This window comes from Lissotriton vulgaris, chromosome 8 (assembly GCF_964263255.1).
Source record: "Lissotriton vulgaris chromosome 8, aLisVul1.2, whole genome shotgun sequence".
In the NCBI taxonomy this organism is placed as follows: domain Eukaryota; kingdom Metazoa; phylum Chordata; class Amphibia; order Caudata; family Salamandridae; genus Lissotriton; species Lissotriton vulgaris.
The window spans coordinates 1,248,167,202-1,248,189,499 of record NC_141696.1 but is presented as its reverse complement, the minus strand read 5'-3'; the positions used below and the strand labels follow the sequence as shown (position 1 = coordinate 1,248,189,499).

At 50.5% G+C, this 22,298-nt stretch overlaps 1 protein-coding gene across 2 annotated transcripts in view; it reads left to right on the top strand.

The window, feature by feature from the left end:
• PAN3 (poly(A) specific ribonuclease subunit PAN3) overlaps positions 1–22,298 on the top strand; it is a 1,023,990-nt gene that overhangs the window by 908,928 nt on the left and 92,764 nt on the right. For both annotated transcript variants that reach the window (XM_086935164.1, XM_086935165.1), the window contains exon 18: positions 3,334–3,398. In XM_086935164.1, the coding sequence (XP_086791290.1) occupies positions 3,334–3,398 (65 nt within the window). The remainder of the gene's footprint in view (positions 1–3,333; positions 3,399–22,298) is intronic.

The following is a 22,298-nucleotide window of genomic DNA, read 5'->3' as shown; positions in this document are numbered from 1 at the left end:
TGGCACCCCCTCCACTCTTTGGCACCCCCTCCACTCTTTGGCACCCCCTCCACTCTTTGGCACCCCCTCCACTCTTTGGCACCCCCTCCACTCTTTGGCACCCCCTCCACTCTTTGGCACCCCCTCCACTCTTTGACACCCCCCTCTCCACTCAACCCCCCTCTCCACTCAACCCCCCTCTCCACTCAACCCCCCTCTCCACTCAACCCCCCTCTCCACTCAACCCCCCTCTCCACTTAACCCCCCTCTCCACTCACCCCCCCCTCTCCACTCTTCGACACACCCTCCACTCTTCGAACCCCCTTCACTGAAAGCCAGTGCGTTTGCCGAGTGAGGATGGTGAACCATTGCGTTTAATGTGAGCCGAGATAGTATCTGGTTTGCTGGACATTTCAGCTGCATTGTCACCCTCCCTATTCTTAGTAGAAGCTTGGTGGGTTGGGATAGACACTGACTCTTATCTGTATTTAGCTAAGACTCCTTCTGCTGGGACATTTACCCCCCTCACCCCTCCCCCCACCGCCCCGGATGGTCAATGCCTCCTGGTCTAGACCTAATTAAAATTCCTCTCTGGGGATTAGGACAGACCGGTGCCACGAGACTGGGCGGGCCCTCCTCACATGAACTGATCACAGACTGATAACACAGTGAACATGAAGGTAATATGCCCCAGAATTGGAGGATTACCCAGGATACAAAAGTAGCAGACTCTGTTTTGTTTGGATTAGCCTGACACTCATCGAGTCGTAAAAGTCTGGCCTCATGGGCCAGTTGTTTGTTCGAGGCTGTTCTTTTCTGACTAGGTACCCACAAGTGGTCGCCAAGGAAGCTGAGATCCAGGAGTGGATTGCCCAGTTGGATTGCCGTTCCCCCTTTGAGACCCGGGTATAGGGTTTTAACTTGAAAAGGGTGTCTCTATAACTGATAACTGGTGAAAGGAATATGCCAGTCCGGCAGAAGGAGCCGGGCGGCAGCTGAAGGAACTTGGCGGCAGCTGTTCGTCTGGGCACTGCAGCAGACACAGGCTTGTCTGAGGCTTGTGGAGGCTTCCGTCCTTGTAACGCAAGGAGACTTCAGACAGCTGCTCAAGATAAGAAAACTTGCTGCACATCGATGGAGAAGGGGAAAGCTCCAGTTTCTAACAGGAGGGGGGAGAGAGAGAGTCAGTGGATTCGATCTCCCAAGTCATATAAATAAACAAAGTGGAATCCACTCAAGTGATAGTGATCCCTAGAGTGATGGGGAACACACAGTGTTGTTTAAATGCCCCTCACACACCAACAGGCCCCTTGGTGTCATGCTTCATCATCGGGGCCTTCGCACCCCTCTACGGGATGCGGCGTGCTACGACTCGCGAATACGCAGGAGCACTTGAAGTGAACTATGTGTGGGGGTGTGTGTTTAATACCAAGATGTGAGTGAGGTGAGGTGAAAAAAGTGAGTGGTTTAAAAAATACCTGGCACGTGGGAAGAAAAAAACTTTATTAAATCCCCGGCTGGTATTATTAAAATTAAAGTGCAAGGCGTGGTTTTTAGAAAGATACGTGTTAGGGTATCAAACCACTGTGTTAAAAGTCAACATGTTTCGGAGGTCAAAGCCCCCTTCTTCAGGACAAGGGTGAATGCACTTACCCTCCCCTTACTCACATGTAAGATGTAAAAGTGAAAAATAAAATTACAACAATGTGTAATGTTCCTCACAATGTTATATATGTAAGTGAGTGTTGTTGCGCCCAGTTGGCGTAAGAACTTAAAGTTCCCAAATACAGGACTTCATGAGCCTTTAACGTATATTGGGGAATCCTTCCTTTCTAATCAGAAAACGGTTACAGCAACAGCTAATCGCCTGCCTTCCCTCAACGCGGCTCCGATCAAGTGCTCCTGCGTATTCGCGAGTCGTAGCACGCCGCATCCCGTAGAGGGGTGCGAAGGCCCCGATGATGAAGCATGACACCAAGGGGCCTGTTGGTGTGTGAGGGGCATTTAAACAACACTGTGTGTTCCCCATCACTCTAGGGATCACTATCACTTGAGTGGATTCCACTTTGTTTATTTATTTGAAAGCTCCAGTTTGTCATTGAAGGTGAGACTGCTTTGCCCCTGACCCCCTCCTCTGGGCAGTGTCAGGTGCTTCCAGTTGCCATCTGTAGTTAGAGGAAGAGTACCCTGTTGGCAAACTTACCGTTTGGATCTTTGGTCCCTGACCCAGGACGTGCATAGTATCCAGTTTTGTCCTTGCTTGTCCTGAACTAGTAGTAAGTAGCAAAGTTCCGGTGGGTTCCTTGCTGTTGGATAATCTAGACTGAGACCAGTTGTACAGGCCCCCACCTCTTTTGTGTCATCTGAGGATAGCAGACTGGATTGTAATCCTGGCTAGCCACTACCCTCCTACAGATAGTCAGTGACTATGGGACATGTGGGACTCCAGTAACTGTGCTTAGACACCAGAAAATCCTTTCCAGACCTGTGGCACCCCCCAGAAATGTGTCCTCGCTAAGGAAGGGTGGGCACTTCTGTTGCTTTGGGTGGTGGGGCAGTGGATGGGCCAGGACATTTGGCTTTATATCAACTTCTGAAACTCAAAAACTTAATACGAGTATTGGTATTATTGCTCTGGCTTTGAAGAGTAACCCTTTACAACACGATCTGTTTAATTCAATGTGAACTATGTGTTTGTGGTGCTTAGTGTCTAGGCATTTTTTTACTTATGGGATCATTGCTCTGGCCCAGTGTTATAAAAACTTCCGGTTTTCACTGATAATTTTGGTTTTATGTACAGTGTATTTTTCTGTAGATTAAAGTACTTTTCTTTTTTAAAGTAAAGCATTGACTGGACATTGATCTTATTAACAGGTATTCCAGTGTAAACTGTATTCTGAATGTCTAACCCACCTCACCTCCTTGAGTAAGCCCTGGACTGCTCTGTCACGCTAGACTAAGAGTTAAGTGCTGTAGAAGAGTATTTAGTTATCTAATTTGAGGTCCAGTAGTACTGCGGCCCCCGGACACCAGTGGTGAACCACTCCAATTGATGCAACTGGAGTCCAGTAACCTCTGCCTGCCCTGGTTGCCCAGGAAACCAGTTGTCACAACCACCTCTCTAAAAATAAAAAGTAACCTGTCTTTTTTAAGTTTTACACAGCCCTGGACTGAAATCATGATATGAGGTATTTCAGGCAGATTTGTAATTTATTTGCTGAGACCAGGTGAAGTTGTCAGTTCATGAAAATGGTACCCTGAAACTTCAGTGAAAGCTAAAGACTGATTTGATTGCATATGATGAAGTTATTACCCAATGACCTGTCCAAATTTACTCTTCTGTTTTGTTTTTAGGAAGTACAAAACGGGAGACTATTTAGGCTTTTGGCAAAACTGGGAACAATCAACGAGAGGCCAGAGTAAGTCATATTGTGATCTGCAATTGCTTATGAATAATAAGATACTTTTTACCTCTAGCAATGTAATTGTTCCTTCACAAACTGCATAGTGCCAGTTGGGGAATGCTAATTTTCTACTCTTTAAAACACACTTCTTAAACACGGTTTATTTTATTGGACCAGGATTGCATGAGGAAGAACTGCTGAAAGCAGACCATATTGCCTTATGTATTCAGTAGTAAGGTCATATTTATTTATGTAGTTTGTTTTCTTGCTTCCTGCATTCTCCGATTGCCTTCAAAAGTGAACCCTAATGTCACCAGGGTGCCATACAAGCATTTGCTTCGGGGTAGCTGTACAATGACAACTTGTGGACGCTGATGATAACAGGATGCATGAATTGGAGCAAAGAGCATTTGAAATGACTCCAAAAGTCTGGCAGGGCCTACAATGAGGTTTCTTGATTTTGCTAGCAGGTTTAAAGAAATGTAGCTTTCCTCTGGAACAGAGACTTTGCGCAAGGGCTTCTGAACATTGCAGCTGGGGGTTTTGAACCTAGAAATTCCCCAGAATGAAATCGGGTGTATCTGAAAATGTCCCCTATTTATAATGGGTAGGTGTCTCCGCTTCTGATAAATGTTGCAGAATAGATAATGAAAGGAATTGTCTTTGTAAAGAGAAGAGCACTATAATCATTCCTCCTTGTCTTTATCTAAAGTAACAGATCTGAGCTGTGGTTACCTTTAGTGGGAACGCAGCTCAGACCCTTCCTGCCTCATTGATGACCTGTTAGTCAAGTAATGCTGCCCAATGTACTGATAAATGAGTGCAGTCTGACTGATAGGACAGAAGTAGGATTGCTGCATGACTCAGCAGAACGTGGGCACTCCTGCCTCACGTTTACCCTAGTAAATAGTACTTTTTTGACCCCCTACCTCAGCACACATGACAGTCATGAGTGGTCACTAAGGATGGTTGTAACACAGAGTAAGAACCAGAGCAGGTTCTGAGGATGCTTAGGCAAACCAACTGCACCCTCCATTTGCAAGTGCATCTACTTTGGTCACACTGCTGTAAAGGGCTGACAATTAGAGTACTGATATCAATTTTAGTAATTAGGGCAGGCCTTTTTAAACTATTGTCTGCTAGGGACTAGACCTAACAGCTGCTCCTGTGTTTTTCAACATCCATGCAAGGCGTGGACTCTGTATGTGTGTGTTTTTTGGTGCCTGGGATAATGGCCATGAGATACAAGTGGTTCATAAGATGGAGGGTTGGGTAGAGCCCAAACAGCAGATGTGAATTGAAGGTCTTCTCTCAGATATCGCAGAAAACAGTGTGTTCGAGGCATATGAGCTGCAGATTACACACTGTGCATAGATGGCCACCTAGTGTTAGGCCCGGATGTTTGCAGTTTTTTTTGTTCTAGAAAGTCTTTGGAAGTCACAGGATAGGTGACTCCTCCTTTGGATCATACTGCGCATGGGCATCTGCTCCATCCCCAGATTGTTTTTTTCCGCCACCGGGCTTGGATGTGTCTGCAGCGCTGGGTTGGAACAGATTTCTTTCGGCGCGCAATCCTCACCAGCTTCGACGGTATAGTTTTGAACGTGTTTACACGAGGCCAAAGACTGTTCTGCTTGTGCCTCTTTCCGCTCCAAGAAGCCGATCTGGGACCTAATAGCTAGGAGAACAATGGCTCGTTCATCAGCTCCGATTGCAGAAGACATCTTCAAAGAGGTGGGTCGACGTCCCAGAACAACAGCATGGCGTCAAAAGAACTCCGAGGACGAATATTCCGAAGTCGAGGTCATCACTCCAGCACAAAGGATCTTAAGTAAGACTGTCGACACTGACTCTTCCTCGACACATTCAAAAAAGGCTTCGGTCACACCCTTGCCCTCGGGCTCGGGTGCACGCCGACACACTGCTTCCAATGCCCCGCCTTCGAGCTCGGCTAAGAAGCCCACTGTAGAAGAGTAGGGTCTGCTTTCCTATGGTCACCCCACTTTTTGCTTCTTGCTTCACTGGTTTTCGACTTAATGTGGCTGTGGGCCTGCTAATCAGACCCACAACCCAGCTGTTCTCTTTCTAAATTCATGCAATGTACTTTAGGTACATTACCAATTGGGAATTGGGTCACCTTATGAGACCCTGTACAGAGAACTATAGGTACCCAGGGCATAGGTGCATCCAAGGCCTACCAGGGGCGGCAGCATATCTTTTGCCACCCCTGGCTGGCCATCCAAACTGACACAACTGGCTGATCACTCAGCTGGGGCAAGGTCGTGTAATCACCCCTTGCTTAGGTATAGTATTTCTATATCTAACCTTATATCTAGACACATATACACTTATAAGTCACTCCTATGGCAGGCCTTAACAATCCTGGAGGCAGAGTGCTTGTTTTTATGTTAGATGAGGCTCTAGCATGAGTTGAGCCTGTCTGCAGCTTTCGGAACCATGTCCTTATAGCTGTTCTAGGATATAGTCATACCATATACTCTTAAGTGTATTATGAACCTCGCGGTTAAATGCTAACTCTGGTTTGGCTTTATCAAAAGATGTTGTGTAAGGTGTCATACGCTTTGGAATACTACCCCCTCGCCAGTTCTGGCGACGGGGGTAGCATTCCACCCTTCTAGAGGGAGAAGACATGTTGTTCCTACTAATCCCTGTTAAAGTTAACCAGAGCCTCAGCATCACAAAATGGATGCTGCTGCCACAGACCCAAGTCTGACCTCCTGCTGCTGGGAGTCCTTCCAGCGAGGGAGGCTTGGACAATAGGTTTCCTGTCTTGGGAGGTGCTAGCACCACCCCAGACAGGCTATAGTGTATTGGGGCAGGGAGGGCTGAATGAAATGAGAGACTGCCTGGGGCACACAAGGTGTCCCATGCATAGTCCAGTTCAAACCGGTGCTGGGGCACTCCAGCCCCAGCTCTGGCGTGAAACTGGACAAAGGGAACAGGGGTGGGGGAATCATATCGCACGACGCCCGAACCATGTAGATTTTTATAATGAACAAGAAGATTTAATGTCTATTTTGTCCCACAGACAAGAAGACATTAAATCGAATAAACACGGGTCTCTGGCCTCCAGCTCCCTGGCTCTGTGATCTGGAAGCACGATGCCGCTGCCCCAGAAGTCGAGCTGCGTGGCTGACACATAGATGGACAGAGAACTGCACTGTCTCTGCGGCTGCTGGCAGGTAGAGGCCTGTGTGCGTGCGCAGGAGCAGATAGACTGGCACAGGGCCCTAAGAGGGGAGCGGGGCAGGCTGGAGACGCAGACCAGGCTCGGGAGAGGGGCCTGGGAGGCAGCAGACACAAGCCCCCAGAGCACTAAAAGACAGTGGCTGTGTAGGGGTCTCAGAGACAGACCCCCGAGAGAGGAGGACCAGGCCTGTGGCTGCCTAGAGGACAGAAGCTGTCTGGTGTTTATCTTCGAGGCCGCATGCGAATGTCGTTTTGCAAGGTGTCTTTAACAGAAACTGCTGTTGCACTGCTCTATCTGAAGGGTTCTGTTTCTGTAAAAACGCGTTATATTTTTCCTGTTGGAACAGGATCATCAATCAAGTAAAGTTGCTATGGAGGAGGGTAGCGAAGCGCAGAACGAACGGTCCAAACACCTAGTATACAGTTCCCAGCAAGCTATGATTCTGGAGTTCAGCAGGTTGCTCAAATTACATTAATTTGGAAAGCGCCTGTGAGCCCTCCCGACTCCATTATGCTGCAGCTGCACCCTGCCGGCCTGCCTTCTCCGCCTGCCCTCTCCCACACACGTGCCTGCCCTGGACTTTTCTTTTAATAATCAGCACTGTTGCTTTGTTCAGTTGGACCAGCTAATCTGGACCGGTCAGCACTACACACAGTTCCTGGACTACATTGCGCAGTTAATGAAAGTGACTCGAGCAGTGCTGGTTACATGGAGTTACCTGGTAGAAATATTCAAATATTTATTTGTAAGCCCTATATATAGTGCTTCAGTTTATTCAGCCTCAGCGCGTGGGAGGGGGCGGGGGAGGGGGTGATGTGAGGGTGATGCGGTGGTTGCGTGTGTGTGTGTGTGTTAATTAGCAAAGTCCTTTTTGGCAGAGCGCGATAAGGCAGCTAGTGCTGGTTGTACAGTGTCAGATTATAACACATACAGTGACTTACTGTGCTATGGTGAATCAGGCCAGTCTCAGACCGACATTGCCCCGTGCAGGAAGAGTGTGTAAATCAACATCTACTGTTGCACTGACTGCTATGCTATGGAAATTTATTTTTGCTGACGCAGTCACGTTGTTCAAATGAGTGTAATTTCTTATATTTGTTTCCCTCATCTTATCTTCTTGATTTTTTTTCGTGAGAAAGTGTCACTCGTAGTCGGTGAAATGTCGTTCTTAATTACTCTGAAATTATGGAAATGTCACACATAGCAATCTGAAACCTTGTCAGCTATGTGTTCTTATGCGGTGGGACGGAGAAGAGGCTGTCTGCCTGTGGCTCTAGGGGAAAAGCCGGTCTGCGGGAGAAAGAGGCTCCCCACGGGGGCAGAGACAGGCTCACAGAAGCTATGATCAGAGCAGTGGGCAGGCTGCTCAGAGGGAAGACCCGGATGAAACTATCAGAGGGTCAGAACAGGGTGCAGAGAGAGGCATCTCAGGGAATTACAGACCAGACTAGCTCGGCAGAGAGCAGCCTGTAAAGGGGATAGGTGTGCCTCCCTGTCAGGGTGGGCTCTGGGAGGGGCAGGTGCCAGGAAGGGAGACAGGGGCAGCCACCAGAAGAGGAGAGCCAGCAGAGTGGGACAGGAAAGAGACAGAGACACCGAGTCAGCCGCTCTGGCACTGCCACTGAGCAGAGAGAAGAGGCTGCAGTTAAGGGACTTCCAGGGATGCAGCTGTGGAGCAGATACACTACCAGTGATAAGATCACCATAAACCTCCAGTATGTCATGAGGCTGTGGCAGTGGGGGCATAGGCCACACCTCCTTTCACAGAAAATCTTCACTTGGTACCGACCCGCCTTCCATGACCCTCCACTTGCACCCCAGTCTTGTGATCTCCCTTTACCCTCGGGGGGGGGTTGCCTCTCCCCCGTTTAACGACTCTTCCCTTTTACCAGCCATAACTAAAGAACCAACTCCAGCCCCTACCTGAAACTCGTCTCTGGTGCCAGCTACCTCCCTCAGTTTCAAAGACTGTGCTATAAACTCAGCCATAACAGGGGCCTTCCCTAGCACTAACTTCTTCATACGTCCCACGGCAGAATTATTTGCTTTTTGAAAGATGCTTCCCAGTCCTGCAATTCGTGCAAGGGCTTGTTGGATCTGTTCTTCCCAGTACATAATTTAATCATGCTTAAAATGATTAGACTCTCAGTGATGTACAGTCTTTGTGTGTCTTTCTCTAACCTGTGTATCCCTGATTCAGCAGGATGGGCCCCTTAATGCCCCTGTGTTTTGGGTGGAGAGAGTAGGTCTTCCCCTACTCTCTGTACACACACCTCATATACTACCCCCTCTCTAGGGCTCAGGGAAATGGTCCCCTCCCCCCTGCCTCTCTGTACACCTCACATTCACCTTGGTGCAGGGTCGCAAGAGTCCTGCGTTCCACTCTGTGTCCGTCCCATTGACCCCTCTGATCCATATGGGTGCAGAGTGAAGGGTTCCACCTGCTCTGTGCGCGCTGAATATACCCACTTCTGGGTGCAGGAAGGTGGGCTGCCCCTTACCTTATATCTCTAAAATTTTTCTCCTTCGCGCAGATTGTTGGTCGTCCGCTTTTAACTGTCTCTAAAGTCCTTGTATGCATCCCTTTCTAGGTCTATGGAAGTTAGCTGTGTGCTCTTTTCGTCTGTTACTTTTTTCTCTCTGTGAACGTACAACCGTGGCTCCTCGGTGCATTGGATGGGCTCTGTTCTCCAGCTCTCTATACACGTTCACCTTAATTTTCACCCATTGCTTGTGGTATCCCATGTAGTTTTAGTTGTGAAATTTAAGTCAGTTGTTGGCCCCCCATAAAGGGTGAATTCTGCGTTAGGGGAATGCTGTTGGAGTCTTAAAAGTTTTCAGCTTTTTAGGTCTCGCGCCTGCGATGCATATGGCGAAGCCATATGCCATCGCGCAGGCGCGATACTATTGCTGCCGGGTCTGCTTCCCAGGAGACAGGAGATGTCACGCGCACGCTCTGGAAAGCGATCGGAGCCGGCCGCGCGCGCGCGTTCCCAATCTCCTGTCTCTTTGGGAAGCACACAAGCAAGCCCCGCCAAGGCACCACGAGTAAACGCAGTAAGAGTTGTGCAGCCCAGTTTGTGCACTAGTGACTTAATCTCTGCGCGTGGCCTCTGTCCTCCATCTACGTGAGATTTGTTGATATACCGACTGGAAATGACCTTCAAACAGAGATCGCGTCCTCCTTTAGCAGTATTAGTAAAACCCATTCGAGGTGTACTGCACGTAAATGATCCTGAAAATAAGGCATCGTCGGTGCTGTTTCAGAGATATGTGTTTATTTTATGGTAAAGACCAGTCAAGATAATACTTCTCTCCGGTAGGGTTATGTAAACGGTCATTATTAGCGCACTTGGAACGGAGCTGCAGCGCCATCTGCAGACCTGCGGGGGTGTTCAGGGAGGGAGTCGCCCCTGGCAGCGTTGGCATGGGTTAAGTGCAGTGCAAGCACTGAACGTTACCAAGGCTGGGCACGAGATATTGCCAGGCATTTGCGACCCCTGCACTTCAGCGAAAATACCAGAGTGATGTCACAGAGCCCATGCAGATGTGCCGTTGTCTTTCTCACTCAGCTAGCTGCGGTGTGTAATGGGGCCTGGCAGGGCTCGTGCTCGCATCTTTGCCTCTGTCCACTTTCCCCATAATTACACTTCCGAAGTGTTCCCCACCTGTGATCTGTGAAACATCAGATTCTGACAAACGCAGTGGGCCCGCTTTGTCGTTGTGCGTATGAGGGGGGTGAGCTGGTGGTGCTGTGGCCGTACGTCCCGCAGCTCCTTCCAGCGCTTACATCAAGCCAATTAGCGAAGCTCTCCACTGCTGGTGTTTGTAAATTGTTGAAAAGGGGAGTTAAATCCCAGGGCAGGCCTCGTTCTGTGCTCTGCCTCGCCTCCTTCCCTCTTGCTGTGTCTGATTGGCTGTTGTGGTACGCAAACTGCAGAAATTAGCTAGGGTCAAACTGCAGTTCCAGTTGCGCTCATCAAAGCCTGATGGAAATGCTTTCAGTGTGCTTGAGACAAATTAATATTTGCGTCACTTCAGTAACAGTAGAAGCCTGGCCATTGGCGAAGTCTGGTCTGCTGCCACATCTGGTTATAGTTGCCAAGTATCTTTGACCAGCCCTAGTTTATTGTTTAGCCAACAGCAAATGTAATCTCTGTAAATACTTACAATGTTAAAAATAAACTACAAGCCCCAGAATGCAGTATGTTCGACAAACGCCAGAGCTAGCTTAAGAAGTTATCATGGCATGCCACAATAGTTAAATTATGCTAGAATCAACTTCGTATTCCGGACTTTCCTTTCAGAATGTGCTTGCTTTCTTGCGCCTATACAAAGTGAGGACAGAGACCTACATGCACAGCTTATGGTAGAGAGGGCCGGAGGTCTCAGCCATTGGCTTCTGTGTCATTCAAATGTTAATCAGCACATGTAACGCTAATAGGATTCGGACCTACTGTCCCTTGACTGGAGGGAGCAGACCCAGTGCTGGTTTACAACTCCATAGCATGAAACACGTGCATGTAATGGTGGGTAAGTGTGACGCATTGGGGGAGGGGGTGTTCGGTGGTAGCGGCGTGGATGTGCTTTGTCGGCATTAGTTGAACAGTCCATGTAGGTGCCCAACAAAACCCCAAAATTTGCTCAGCCAATTTTTTAGTCTGGGCGAATAAATGCCCAAAGATCTCTTGCCTGGGACAAAGTTATGGCAGATTATTTTCTTTGTAGAAATGAAAATGAGCATTTAGAAAATGATGACTGATAACAGGATTTAGAAGACTGAAAAGTTGGTACATTGCGAGTCGCGTTGGTGCAAAGCCTGCATGGAGGTAAACTTGCTACATTCACCTTTCAGCACCTTGTAGTAGTTTGGCTGTGTATCCCTCCATGGAAAGGGCAGTTTGCAGAAAATTATGACATCACTTTCTTGCAGTTGCAAGGATTAACACGCTATGAATAGATTAATATTGTTATTATTGCTCTGCTCTCTGTATATTTGTAAAGCGCTCCGATACCGGCAAGGGTCATGTTTGCGCTATATTAAAAAAAACGTATCAAAATAAAATTAAAATAAAGTAGGATGCAAAGGGAAACGGGTTTGATGTCGGGGGCGCAGGCTGATGGGGCAGATCACGCTGCCATTAACAGAGTACACATGCCAGTGAGACATGCCGACATGACAGCATGCACCCGGACTGTGAAATCAGAGCACCAACACAATATAGTCATTGACAATGCCGTGATTGTTTTGAACTGTGTAATCAAGAAGTGCACCGCTCAAGTTTAACATCTCAAAGCTTTCTGCGTGAGGAGGCACAAGGCCAGCATAGTATCTGAGAAAGTGCAAGCGAATTAACCCAAGTCTGAAATGCGTCTGTCCTCGTGCCAGGCGAAAGGGTTATCCGGTTATTCTCTTTTATAGGGAATCAAGTTTAATGTTTAGGCTCCGCGGTTCCCTTCACGCTGCTGAATCCGGTTTCAGCCACTCTGTGCTTTCTGCTGCATGCGGCGAGGCTGCCACGGGTCGGACTGTCTCGCGATTTACTTGGCAGAGTGACATGTTTGTCTAGAAAACGTGTCTCTCTGGTGCTGTTTGGACGTCTGAGGCCAATGGTCCATCTTTTGTGTAATCGTAATTAAAGCAGGACTGACACAGTCACTAGATATAGGTGTGTGTTCACAATGGAATGGTTCGTGTGAGGAGGTTGGCCCTGACTACATAATTCAGAACAACTAACCAAGGCATAAGAAGAACATAAACTGCATAATTCTGTAACTCAGATTCATGACGACGAATTGGGCGAGCTGAATATGTTTGCAGATTCACAGAATCCATTCGGAGTTTGCATGGAAATCTACATAAAGGGACGGTTTCCAGGCACACTCCCTGATACCAGGTGTCACCGCCGACTCTTTGCTCACTGAGACATGTGTATGACATCACAGCTCTCCCCATGATCTCACAGTCTCGCCCCACACTCCATCCCTCGCCCCACACTCCATCCCTCGCCCCACACTCCATCCCTCGCCCCACACTCCATCCCTCGCCCCACACTCCATCCCTCGCCCCACACTCCATCCCTCGCCCCACACTCCATCCCTCGCCCCACACTCCATCCCTCGCCCCACACTCCATCCCTCGCCCCACACTCCATCCCTCGCCCCACACTCCACCCCTTGCCCCACACTCCATCCATCGCCCACACTCCATCCATCGCCCACACTCCATCCCTGGCACACCCTCTATCTCTCTCTCGCCCTCCCTCTATCTCTCTCTCGCCCTCCCTCTATCTATCTTTCGCCCTCCCTCTATCTATCTTTCGCCCTCCCTCTATCTTTCGCCCTCCCTCTATCTATCTTTCGCCCTCCCTCCCTCTATCTCTCTCTCGCCCTCCCTCTATCTATCTTTCGCCCTTCCTCTATCTATCTTTCGCCCTCCCTCTATCTATTTATCGCCCTCACTATCTATCCTATCACCAGAGCATCACTCGGCACCACCACAGCATCACTCAGGGGCCCCACAATATCACTATGCGCTACCAAAATGCTTATAAGTACAACAGTAACTTACAGTATTATTATAAAATAATATTATAGCCCACATTGCTTAATATTTTGCAACAGCTATCATCTTGCAAATCATCTTTACACCAATACAGACTTTGCTAAAAATTTAATGCAACACATTGTCATATACAATGCCAATAACTCATACTTTAATGCTGCGAGACCTATTGCATTGCAAATGCTTGTTTTAATGTGGAATTACTGTGATGTCAAGAGGGACAACACATACAAATAAGGGGAGTTGATGTGTGGTTTATGCTTTTAATCCTTCCAAAGTTGCTAGATTGAGAACTAATTCCCATCATGGTTGTAATGTGTATATTCATCTGATTGTGTGCAAGTAGGCAGTTTATGCTCTTGGCTGCTTTTCCCTCCTGCAGAAGTTATCTTTTTGGCTCCAGCCACCTGTGCGCTGGAGTAGTGGACTTCAGCTCTTTTCTGTGATCAACTGTGAGTTCTCTGTCCAGTATGCTTGCCTGCTTTCTCATCTGTGGACCTGTGCACTGTGCAGACTGCTGTAAATTATTTATGCTCATCGCTCCCTCTGTGACAAGTTTAGAGGGGATTCTTGCTCCTGGGCCATGTTTCGGGGGGGGGAGCTTGCTTCTTGACCTTGTGTTTTAGAGGAGTAATAACAGTGGCAGATCAACCTGTTTTAGAGGGCTGGCGAAACTGGCTCATTGGTCTTGGTTGGCTGTAGGTACGGTGGCTTGTAGTTATTTGGGTGTGAATGTGGTACTGACTTGTGGCCTGGTTTGGGAGGGAGGTTGGGTGCTGATGCTGGCTTCTGTGTCTAGTTTAAGGAGCAAAGGCTCAACTTTGTTGCCGGGTTGGAGACTCCTGTGCGTGCTCTAGAAGTGGCTGAAAACTCCTGGATGTGCTCTAGAGGGCTGTGGCTCGTGGGACAAAATTAGGGAGGCACTCGTGCATATCCTCAGCTTAGGAGGTGAAGGGCCTGGGGGTGCTGTATTCTGAGCTGATCACGCAGGTGCTGTTTTCTGAGCCCAGAGTAAGTCTGAGAGTGTATTATTTCTTGAACCCAGTTTAAAGGTGGGGGTGCCGGTTCCTGGTCTAAATATTATAGGAGAGGCTGCTGGTTCCTGGAGCAAATTTATCCACCATGAATTCTGCCCTCGCATAAAGCGGACTGTGATATCATCCTGCTTATATGGTGAGCAGTGGGAAAAGTACATATTTTCCCATAAACATTGACACAGTTGTTTCTCTGTCAGCCCTTGTAGTTGATTTATGGAATAGGTGGGACAAGTGGATTTTACAGGACATGTAAATCTCAGTAGCATTTTGTCCATTGGCCATGTAGATTATTTAAAAGATTCCACACCCCTGGGGAAAGAGGTGTAACCACCTCCTTCCACGGTCCCACCCATAGGAGGGACCTAGCAGGTAATCCAGCCCCTAGATTTGGTATATAGGTAGGAGCTGAGTCCCAAGACTTTAGATTTATCCTGACTGAAACTTGAAACGAAACTCTGGACCTTCGACGTTCTACTTGAAGATAGAAGACTGAAGAATCTCCCTTGTGGTCAAGGAGTGACCATCCCTGCACAAGCAAGCACCATCAATCGATCAACGGTTTGCTTTGTTGTCGTTCCCGCCGGAGCCCGAACACAGAGCCTATCTGAAAGAGACACGTTAGTGATAGATTCCTTACCTTATAATATCCCCAGGCGTCAGACTGGATCCGGAAATTTTTTGCGTAGCAATACCCCTGCGCGTCGGTAGGCGTCGTCTGCGGCTCCGCGTCCGTCGTCGGCGTACTTAGACGCCTCCTATGCGCGCTGACGTCAGTTCTTCTTTTTTCCGCGCCAGCTAGCGCAGATCCGGAAGAAGCTCTACCCCCAGTCAATTTTTGACTGAACTTTTTTGATCTTTTGATCACTCTTTTTTGTCGAGTCTTCAACTCTATCGGTGCCGGTAGGGATGCCCGGGTTCAAGCCCTGCTCGAAGTGCGATCGACTGATGTTGGTCACGGACCCCCATCGCCGGTGCCTGAAGTGCTTAGGTCCCGACCATGACGATCGAACCTGCTCCGACTGCCGGGCCCTGACGTCGAAGGCTAGGCGGGAGCGGTCCCGCAAGCGACTCGAGCTGAGGCAGTCGGCCCCGCGCCGCTCCAGGTCCCGGTCCCACGGGAGGTCGAGGGACAGGTCGCGAAGTCGGAGTCATCGAAGCTCTGGGAGTGGACACCGGTCGTCAGGTTCCAAGTCCTCAGGTAAGAGGCATGAGAGGTCGGAGCGACGTCATCGATCCTCCGACCCACCCCGACGCTCGCACGATGCGGCCGGGGGCTCAGGCGACACCGCCCACGTGGCTCCGCGGGAATCGCTAGCGTCGCCGCCTGCCCCACACCTTCGGGTCCCTGGGCACGGCGCGACGCCGGAGGAGGTCGAGAGGTACCTCATGGCCATGAGGGCCCTCCCTCCTCAGTCGGTTCCCGTGGCGCCTTCGGGCCCAACGGTTCCGTCTGGAGGTCCTAACGGGTCGGGTGCTTCGGCCCCGACGCCGTCGGGTGCTTCGGCCCCGACGCCGTCGGGTGCTTCGGCCCCGGCGCCACCGGCGACTTCGGTCTCGGCGCCGCAGGACCACACCGGATCCGGCTCCGGATCCGGGACGTCGCCGGTCGACCTCACCGGCGCCGTCCCCACGGGTGTCGCCCCCGGCCCCCACTGTGGTTGCCGCCCCCAATGTTTCCTGCGGTCCAACTCAGGCGCCGGAAGGGCGCCGCTGGGCGCCGATTCCGTCGGCCTTTGGGGATTTTTATCTCCACGAGGAGGCCCTGTCTACTAATCCTGGTTTACAGGACACAGGTGACGAGGAAGATTGGGAGGTGTCCGAGGACCCTCTGGCACTAGGACTGGACATATGAGCTTGGGGAGGCCAGTGGTCTTGACACTTCGCCAGACACTGGATTTAGCTCACCTCCGACTGTGGCTTCGGACAGGTGGGTGCAGCAGATTGTCCGAAGGGGCTACTCCCTCCCCTTCGAGGCATCCCCTCCATCCATGCCACCGCAATGCCACCGCGTGTCGGGGGATCACTTGCAACTTCTGCAAGAGGAAGTCACGGCCCTCTTGGCCAAGAGGGCCATCGAGCGCGTTCCTGGACCAGAAGTAGGGTGTGGATGTTACTCCCACTACTTTCTGGTGCCCAAGAAGGGCAAAGGGGGCCTACGCCCTATCTTGGACCTGCGGAACGTCAACGGCTTCCTCCGGAAGGAGAAGTTCAAGATGCTGACTTTGGCTCAGGTCCTGGCTGCCCTGGACCCGGGAGACTGGATGGTAGCGTTGGACCTGCAGGACGCTTATTTCTACATCCCCGTCCTGCCGGCCCACTGGCGTTACCTGCGGTTCACGGTAGGCCAAGAGCACTTTCAGTTTACTGTGCTCCCCTTCGGCCTTACCAGCACCCCACGGATGTTCACAAAGGTGATGGCGGTGGTCGCAGCTCATCTGCGCATGCAGGGGGTATCAGTCTTCCTCTACCTCGACGACTGGTTGTTGAAGGCGGGCTCGCCCCAGGTAGTAGTCACCCACCTCCAGACTACGGCCGACCTCCTGCACTTGCTGGGGTTCTCCATCAATGTGCCGAAGTCACACCTGTGTCCCTCTCAGAAGCTCCTCTTCATCAGAGCAGTTCTCGACTCGGCGCAGTTTCGGGTTTACCCACCCGAACAGCGGGTTCGGGATATTCAGGCTCTGATTCCCATCTTCCAGCCGTTATCCCGAGTCTCGGTCAGGTTGACGCTGCGGCTTCTGGGGCTGATGGCCTCCTGCATCCTTTTGGTGCATCACGCCAGGTGGCGGATGCGGGCTCTGCAGTGGGACCTGAAGTTTCAGTGGGCCCAGCATCAGGGCAACCTGTCCGATCATGTCTTGATCTCGGAGGGCACTGCGAAACAACTGCAGTGGTGGCTCACGGACCGCGACTGGGTCAGTGACAGATCCCTCTCCCTACCCCACCCGGAGCACGTAGTTGTGACGGACGCGTCCCTCCAGGGCTGTGGAGGCCATATGGGAGAGGCGAGATCAGAGGCCTCTGGTCTCCGGCGGAGTCCCGGCTCCATATCAACATGTTGGAGCTGCGGGCGATTCGTCTAGCGCTGAAAGCATTCCTCCCCTCTGTTCGGGGGAGTGTAGTGCAAGTGTTCACCGACAAAACCACCGCCATGTGGTACTGCAACAAACAAGGCGGAATGGGGTCGTGGACCCTATGCCAGGAGGCTCTGCGCCTATGGCAATGGCTGGAACATCAGGGCGTGACCCTGGTGGTTCAACACCTGGCTGGCTCTCTGAATGCCAGGGCAGACGAACTCAGCCGTCGGTGCAAGATGGATCACGAATGGCCTCTGAACTCGGACGTGGCGCAAGGTCTCTTTCAGCAATGGGGACAGCCTTGGTTAGATCTATTCGCCACAGAAGAGAACACGAAATGTCATCAGTTCTGCGCGTTGGAATTTCCAAGGCGGCACTCGCTCGGAGACGCTTTTCGTCGCGAGTGGAGTTGCGGTCTATAGTATGCCTTTCCGCCTATACCACTTCTGCCCAGAGTGCTGAAGATGATCAGGCGTGACCGGGCCCAGGTTATCCTTGTGGCTCCGGACTGGGCACGAAGATACTGGTATCCCGAGCTACTCAGCATGTCAGTCGATCCCCTGATTCGTCTTCCTCTTCGGGAGGACCTTCTGTCGCAGCAGCAGGGGACGGTGCTGCACCCGAACCTGTCCATTTTCCACCTACAAGCTTGGAGATTGAGCGGCGACAGTTGAGGCCATTTGACTTGCCTCCTGAAGTCTGTGATATCATTCTGGCAGCCAGGCGTCCCTCCACAAAGTCTGTATACGCCTGCAGGTGGAACAGATTTGTGGCATGGTGCACAGCAAAGGCTGTGGATCCTCTCTCTGCACCCCTTTCGGAAGTGCTGCTCTTTCTTCTTTCCCTTGCCCAGCCGGGCTCTGCTCTGGGCACTCTTAAAGGGTACCTTTCTGCTCTTTCCGCCTTCTTAAGGCTACCTGATCAGCCTTCTTTATTCAAGTCCCCCATTGTAAATAGATTTCTGAAGGGCATCACACACATGTTCCCTCCTGTTCCCTTTGTGATGCCCCAGTGGGACTTGAATCTTGTTCTCACTTATCTGATGTGTGCTCCCTTTGAGCCGCTCCATAACTGTCCTCTCCGTCTTCTCACATTGAAGACTGCTTTCCTGGTCGCCATCACCTCTGCCACGAGGGTGAGTGAGCTCCAGGCTCTTTCTTATCACCATCGCTGCTAGTGATATTTTCCTCCTGTGCTGGAATTTTCAAAAGTCCATTGATCATGACGAGCTGGGCTCGTCATCAGCCTGGTAGGAGGCTACTGTGAGAAGGTGGCCTGATATGCAGTGGTCACTATTCTAGTGAACACTGTGTATCAGTCCAGCAACCCTTATTGATGATTGGTTGTAAGTCAACCTTATAGACCAGCTATCCTAGTCGCATGGATACGAGCAGTCTAAGGCTAAAGACTCGAGAGGGCGTGTTAAGCCAGCTGTTTACCACACATATACCCCTTGAATACCCAGTGAAAGGACACCACACAAGTGTTATGAAAATAAACAGTTATTTATTAAGAATCACAACAGCCCTGTACTCTTTATGAGGACAGGGTACTAAGCACAAACCAAAACTCTTACAAAAATACTTAAGTTAGCACAGTATATACAAATGCCCGAGGGGCACGGAAAACCATATACTCTGAAAGTGGAATGCGAAATTACTAGCAGGTAAGTACAGTACTAATAGCCTTTGGAATCGCTAGGACTTGACTATAGAATCGTTAGATTCCTTCTAGGAGACCCAGGGGACTCGGGTGCAGAGTGTGCACTCTCACGCGTGATGCGTGACAAAGTCTATGGTAGCTAGGAATTGCAAAGTTAGTGTTCTCGGGCGAACCCGACCTGGTAGGAGGAAAACGAAAGTGGATTCTGACCCTTGGATAGTGAGGCTATGCTGGGGCACCGAAATGCCGAAGTTACCTAGCCCAGGGGCTGCAGCTGCATAGGACTCAAAAGACGTCGGGAATCCTCGTAGACGGACCAGGAGCCTGGAAGAAAGAAGTTGCTGGCAGGCGACCAGTGAAGAAAGTTCGATGGATCTAAGCCTGGATCGAAGGAAGATGACACCTGAAAGCAGAGGGGACCAAGTTCGAGACTACTAGCCAGTAGTCAGTGGGCACCAGGAGGGCACCGGATGGTAGCCACCTCGACAAGGTGAGTGGGTGACGCTGTGACCGCAGATCTCACGGACCAGGAGGCGTTGTCGGCGACCAGGATGGAGGAGCGATCTGTCCCACGATGGATGAAGCTGTCGGCGTCGCTGGACCCAGGATTGGGCAACAAAGCCTTGGCAAATTCAAGCCCACGCGGTGGACCTAAAATGGCGTCTGGAGTGGACCAGGAGGGTCCGGGGTGCCTCTCTTGAAGAAGGAAGCAAGGGCCAGTCTGGAGCAACCAGACCAGCAGCAGTGTTGTCGTCGGGCGTCGTGAAGAAGGCCACAAGCCAGCCGGCTAGTAGCCACACAGCGCGGTGAGCACGCAAAAGCAGAAGGGCCCCACGCAGATCGTGGAGATGCTGGAGGGCTGATCTTCGGTGCTGGAGCTGCTCAGGGTTGGGGCTTCTCGGACCCCAAAGCACTCACCAGTGGAAGACTCGGTGGGCTTGTTACAAAGAAGTCGTGCAGTCTTGGCGATCGTCGGTCCCTCGAGGTCTCGTCGCACTCACGGTTCTCAGCTTTGCTGTAGAGGTGAGTAGAGGTCAGAGGTGCCAGGGAAGCCGGGTCTCGTCGAGCTGGGTCGTCGGATTCGTGATGAAGGACTTGCAGCAGACCGCAGTGTTCTTAGGATGGTGCCCGCTTGATGCAGGGTGACTACTCCTTAGCCACAAGGGAGAATCTTGAAGAAGAAATCTTGATGTCCTTTCGAAGAAAGTCGTGTCTTGATTCCAAAGATGATCTAATTTGAACAGGGGGCCCGCTCCCATCTTTATACTAAAAAAAGGGGGCTGACCCGGTGACAAGGTCCTGCCTATGGGTGGGACTAGGAGGGGGGTGGTTACACCCCTCTGCCATGCCGTACTTTCCCCAGGCCAGGGGCTGGTGTGCCCCTGGAACTGGTTCTGACCGGCCTATGCGTAGTGAGCACCGGGGTGCCACTCAGCAGTCACCTTCCTGAAAAGCCCTGCCTACCCAGGATACACAAAACCATGTCTGGGACGGTGCTAGCACCGCCCCGGACAGGAAACCCTTTGTCCAAGCCTCCCTCGCTGGAAGGACTCCCAGCAGCAGGAGGTCAGACTCGTGTCTGTGGTGGCAACATCCATTTTGTGGAGCTGAGGCTTCAGTTAACTTTAACCGGGGTTCACAGTTACATACATGTCGTGTCCCTCTAGAAGGGTGGAATGCTAACCCCGTCGCCAGAATTGGCGAGGGGTTAGTATTCCAATTCGTATGACACCTTACTCGACATGTTTTGATAAAGCAATACCAAAGTTAGCATTTAACCGCGAGGATTATAATGCACTTAAGAGTATATGGTATGCGATATCATGGAACAGCTATTAGGACTTGGTTCCGCAAGCTGCAGACAGGCTCAGCTCATGCCAGAGCACCATCTCGCACGATTCCAAGCACTCTGCCTTCAGGATTGTCAAGGCCTGCCATAGGAGTGACTGATAGGAATCTGTGTGTCCATTTTAGGGTTAGGTATAGGTATACTACACCTACAGCAAAGGGTGATTACACGACTTTGCCCCAGCTGTCATGCAGCCAGTTGTGTCAAATTTAGGAGGCTAGCCAGGGGTGGCATAATACATGCTGCAGCCCCTGGCAGCCCTGGGTACACCTATGCCCTGAGTTACAGGGTCTGATAAGGTGGCCCAGTACCAATTGGTAAATGCACCTAGGGTACATGTCGTAATTTAGAAAGAGAACAGCCAGGCTGTGGGTCTGATTGGCAGGCCCACAGCCAGAGAAAGTCGTAAACCAGTGAAACAAAAGCAAAAAATCTGGGTGATCATAGGATTGCAGACCCTACTCTCCTACATGACCCCCTCCCAAACTTTGGGACAATAAGCTAACCTGGACCAGGTGAGTCTTCTTGTTCTAAGTGGAAATATCTGGAGAGCCCATCGGCATTGCCATGATCAGTACCAGGTCTATGTTCCACTGTAAAGTCCATCCCCTGTAGGGAAATGGACCACCTAAGCAGTTTGGGGTTTTCACCCTTCATCTGATTTAGCCACAAGAGGGGCTTATGGTCGGTCTGAATCTTGAAGTGAGTGCCAAACAAGTATGGCCTCAGCTTCTTCAGGGCCCAAACCACAGCAAAGGCCTCCCTCTCAATAGCTGACCAATTCTTCTCTCTGGGGGTCAGCCTTCTGCTTATAAAAGCAATGGGCTGGTCTTGACCATCAAAATTCAGCTGAGATAGAACAGCTCCCACACCCAACTCAGAAGCATCTGTTTGGACAATGAATGGTTTGGAGTAGTCTGGACTCTTAAGGATAGGTGCTTTGCACATGGCCTGCTTTAGGTCATCGAATGCTTTTTGACAGCCTGCTGTCCACTGAACTTTTTTTGGCATTTTCTTACTTGTCAGTTCATTTAATGGAGTCACAATTGATCCATAGTTCCTGACAAACTTCCTATAGTAACCAGTCAGGCCCAAGAAAGCTCGAACCTGAGTCTGGGTGGTTGGAGGAGTCCAGTCCCTGATTGACTGTATTTTGCTCTCCAGTGGCTGAACCTGGCCTCCACCTACAAGGTGGCCCAGGTATACAACCTGTGTCTGCCCTATCTGGCACTTGGTGGCCTTGATAGTGAGGCCTGCTGCTTGCAGAGCCTCTAACACTTTCCTCAGGTGGACCAGGTGATCCCCCCCAGGTGGAGCTAAAGACAGCAATATCATCTAGATATGCTGCACAGAAGTCATCCAGCCCAGTGAGGACTTGATTCACCAACCTTTGGAAGGTGGCAGGTGCATTTTTCAGACCAAAGGGCATTACCACAAATTGATAATGCCCACCAGGGGTTGAAAATGCTGTCTTGGGCTTGGCATCCTCAGCTAACATGATTTGCCAATACCCA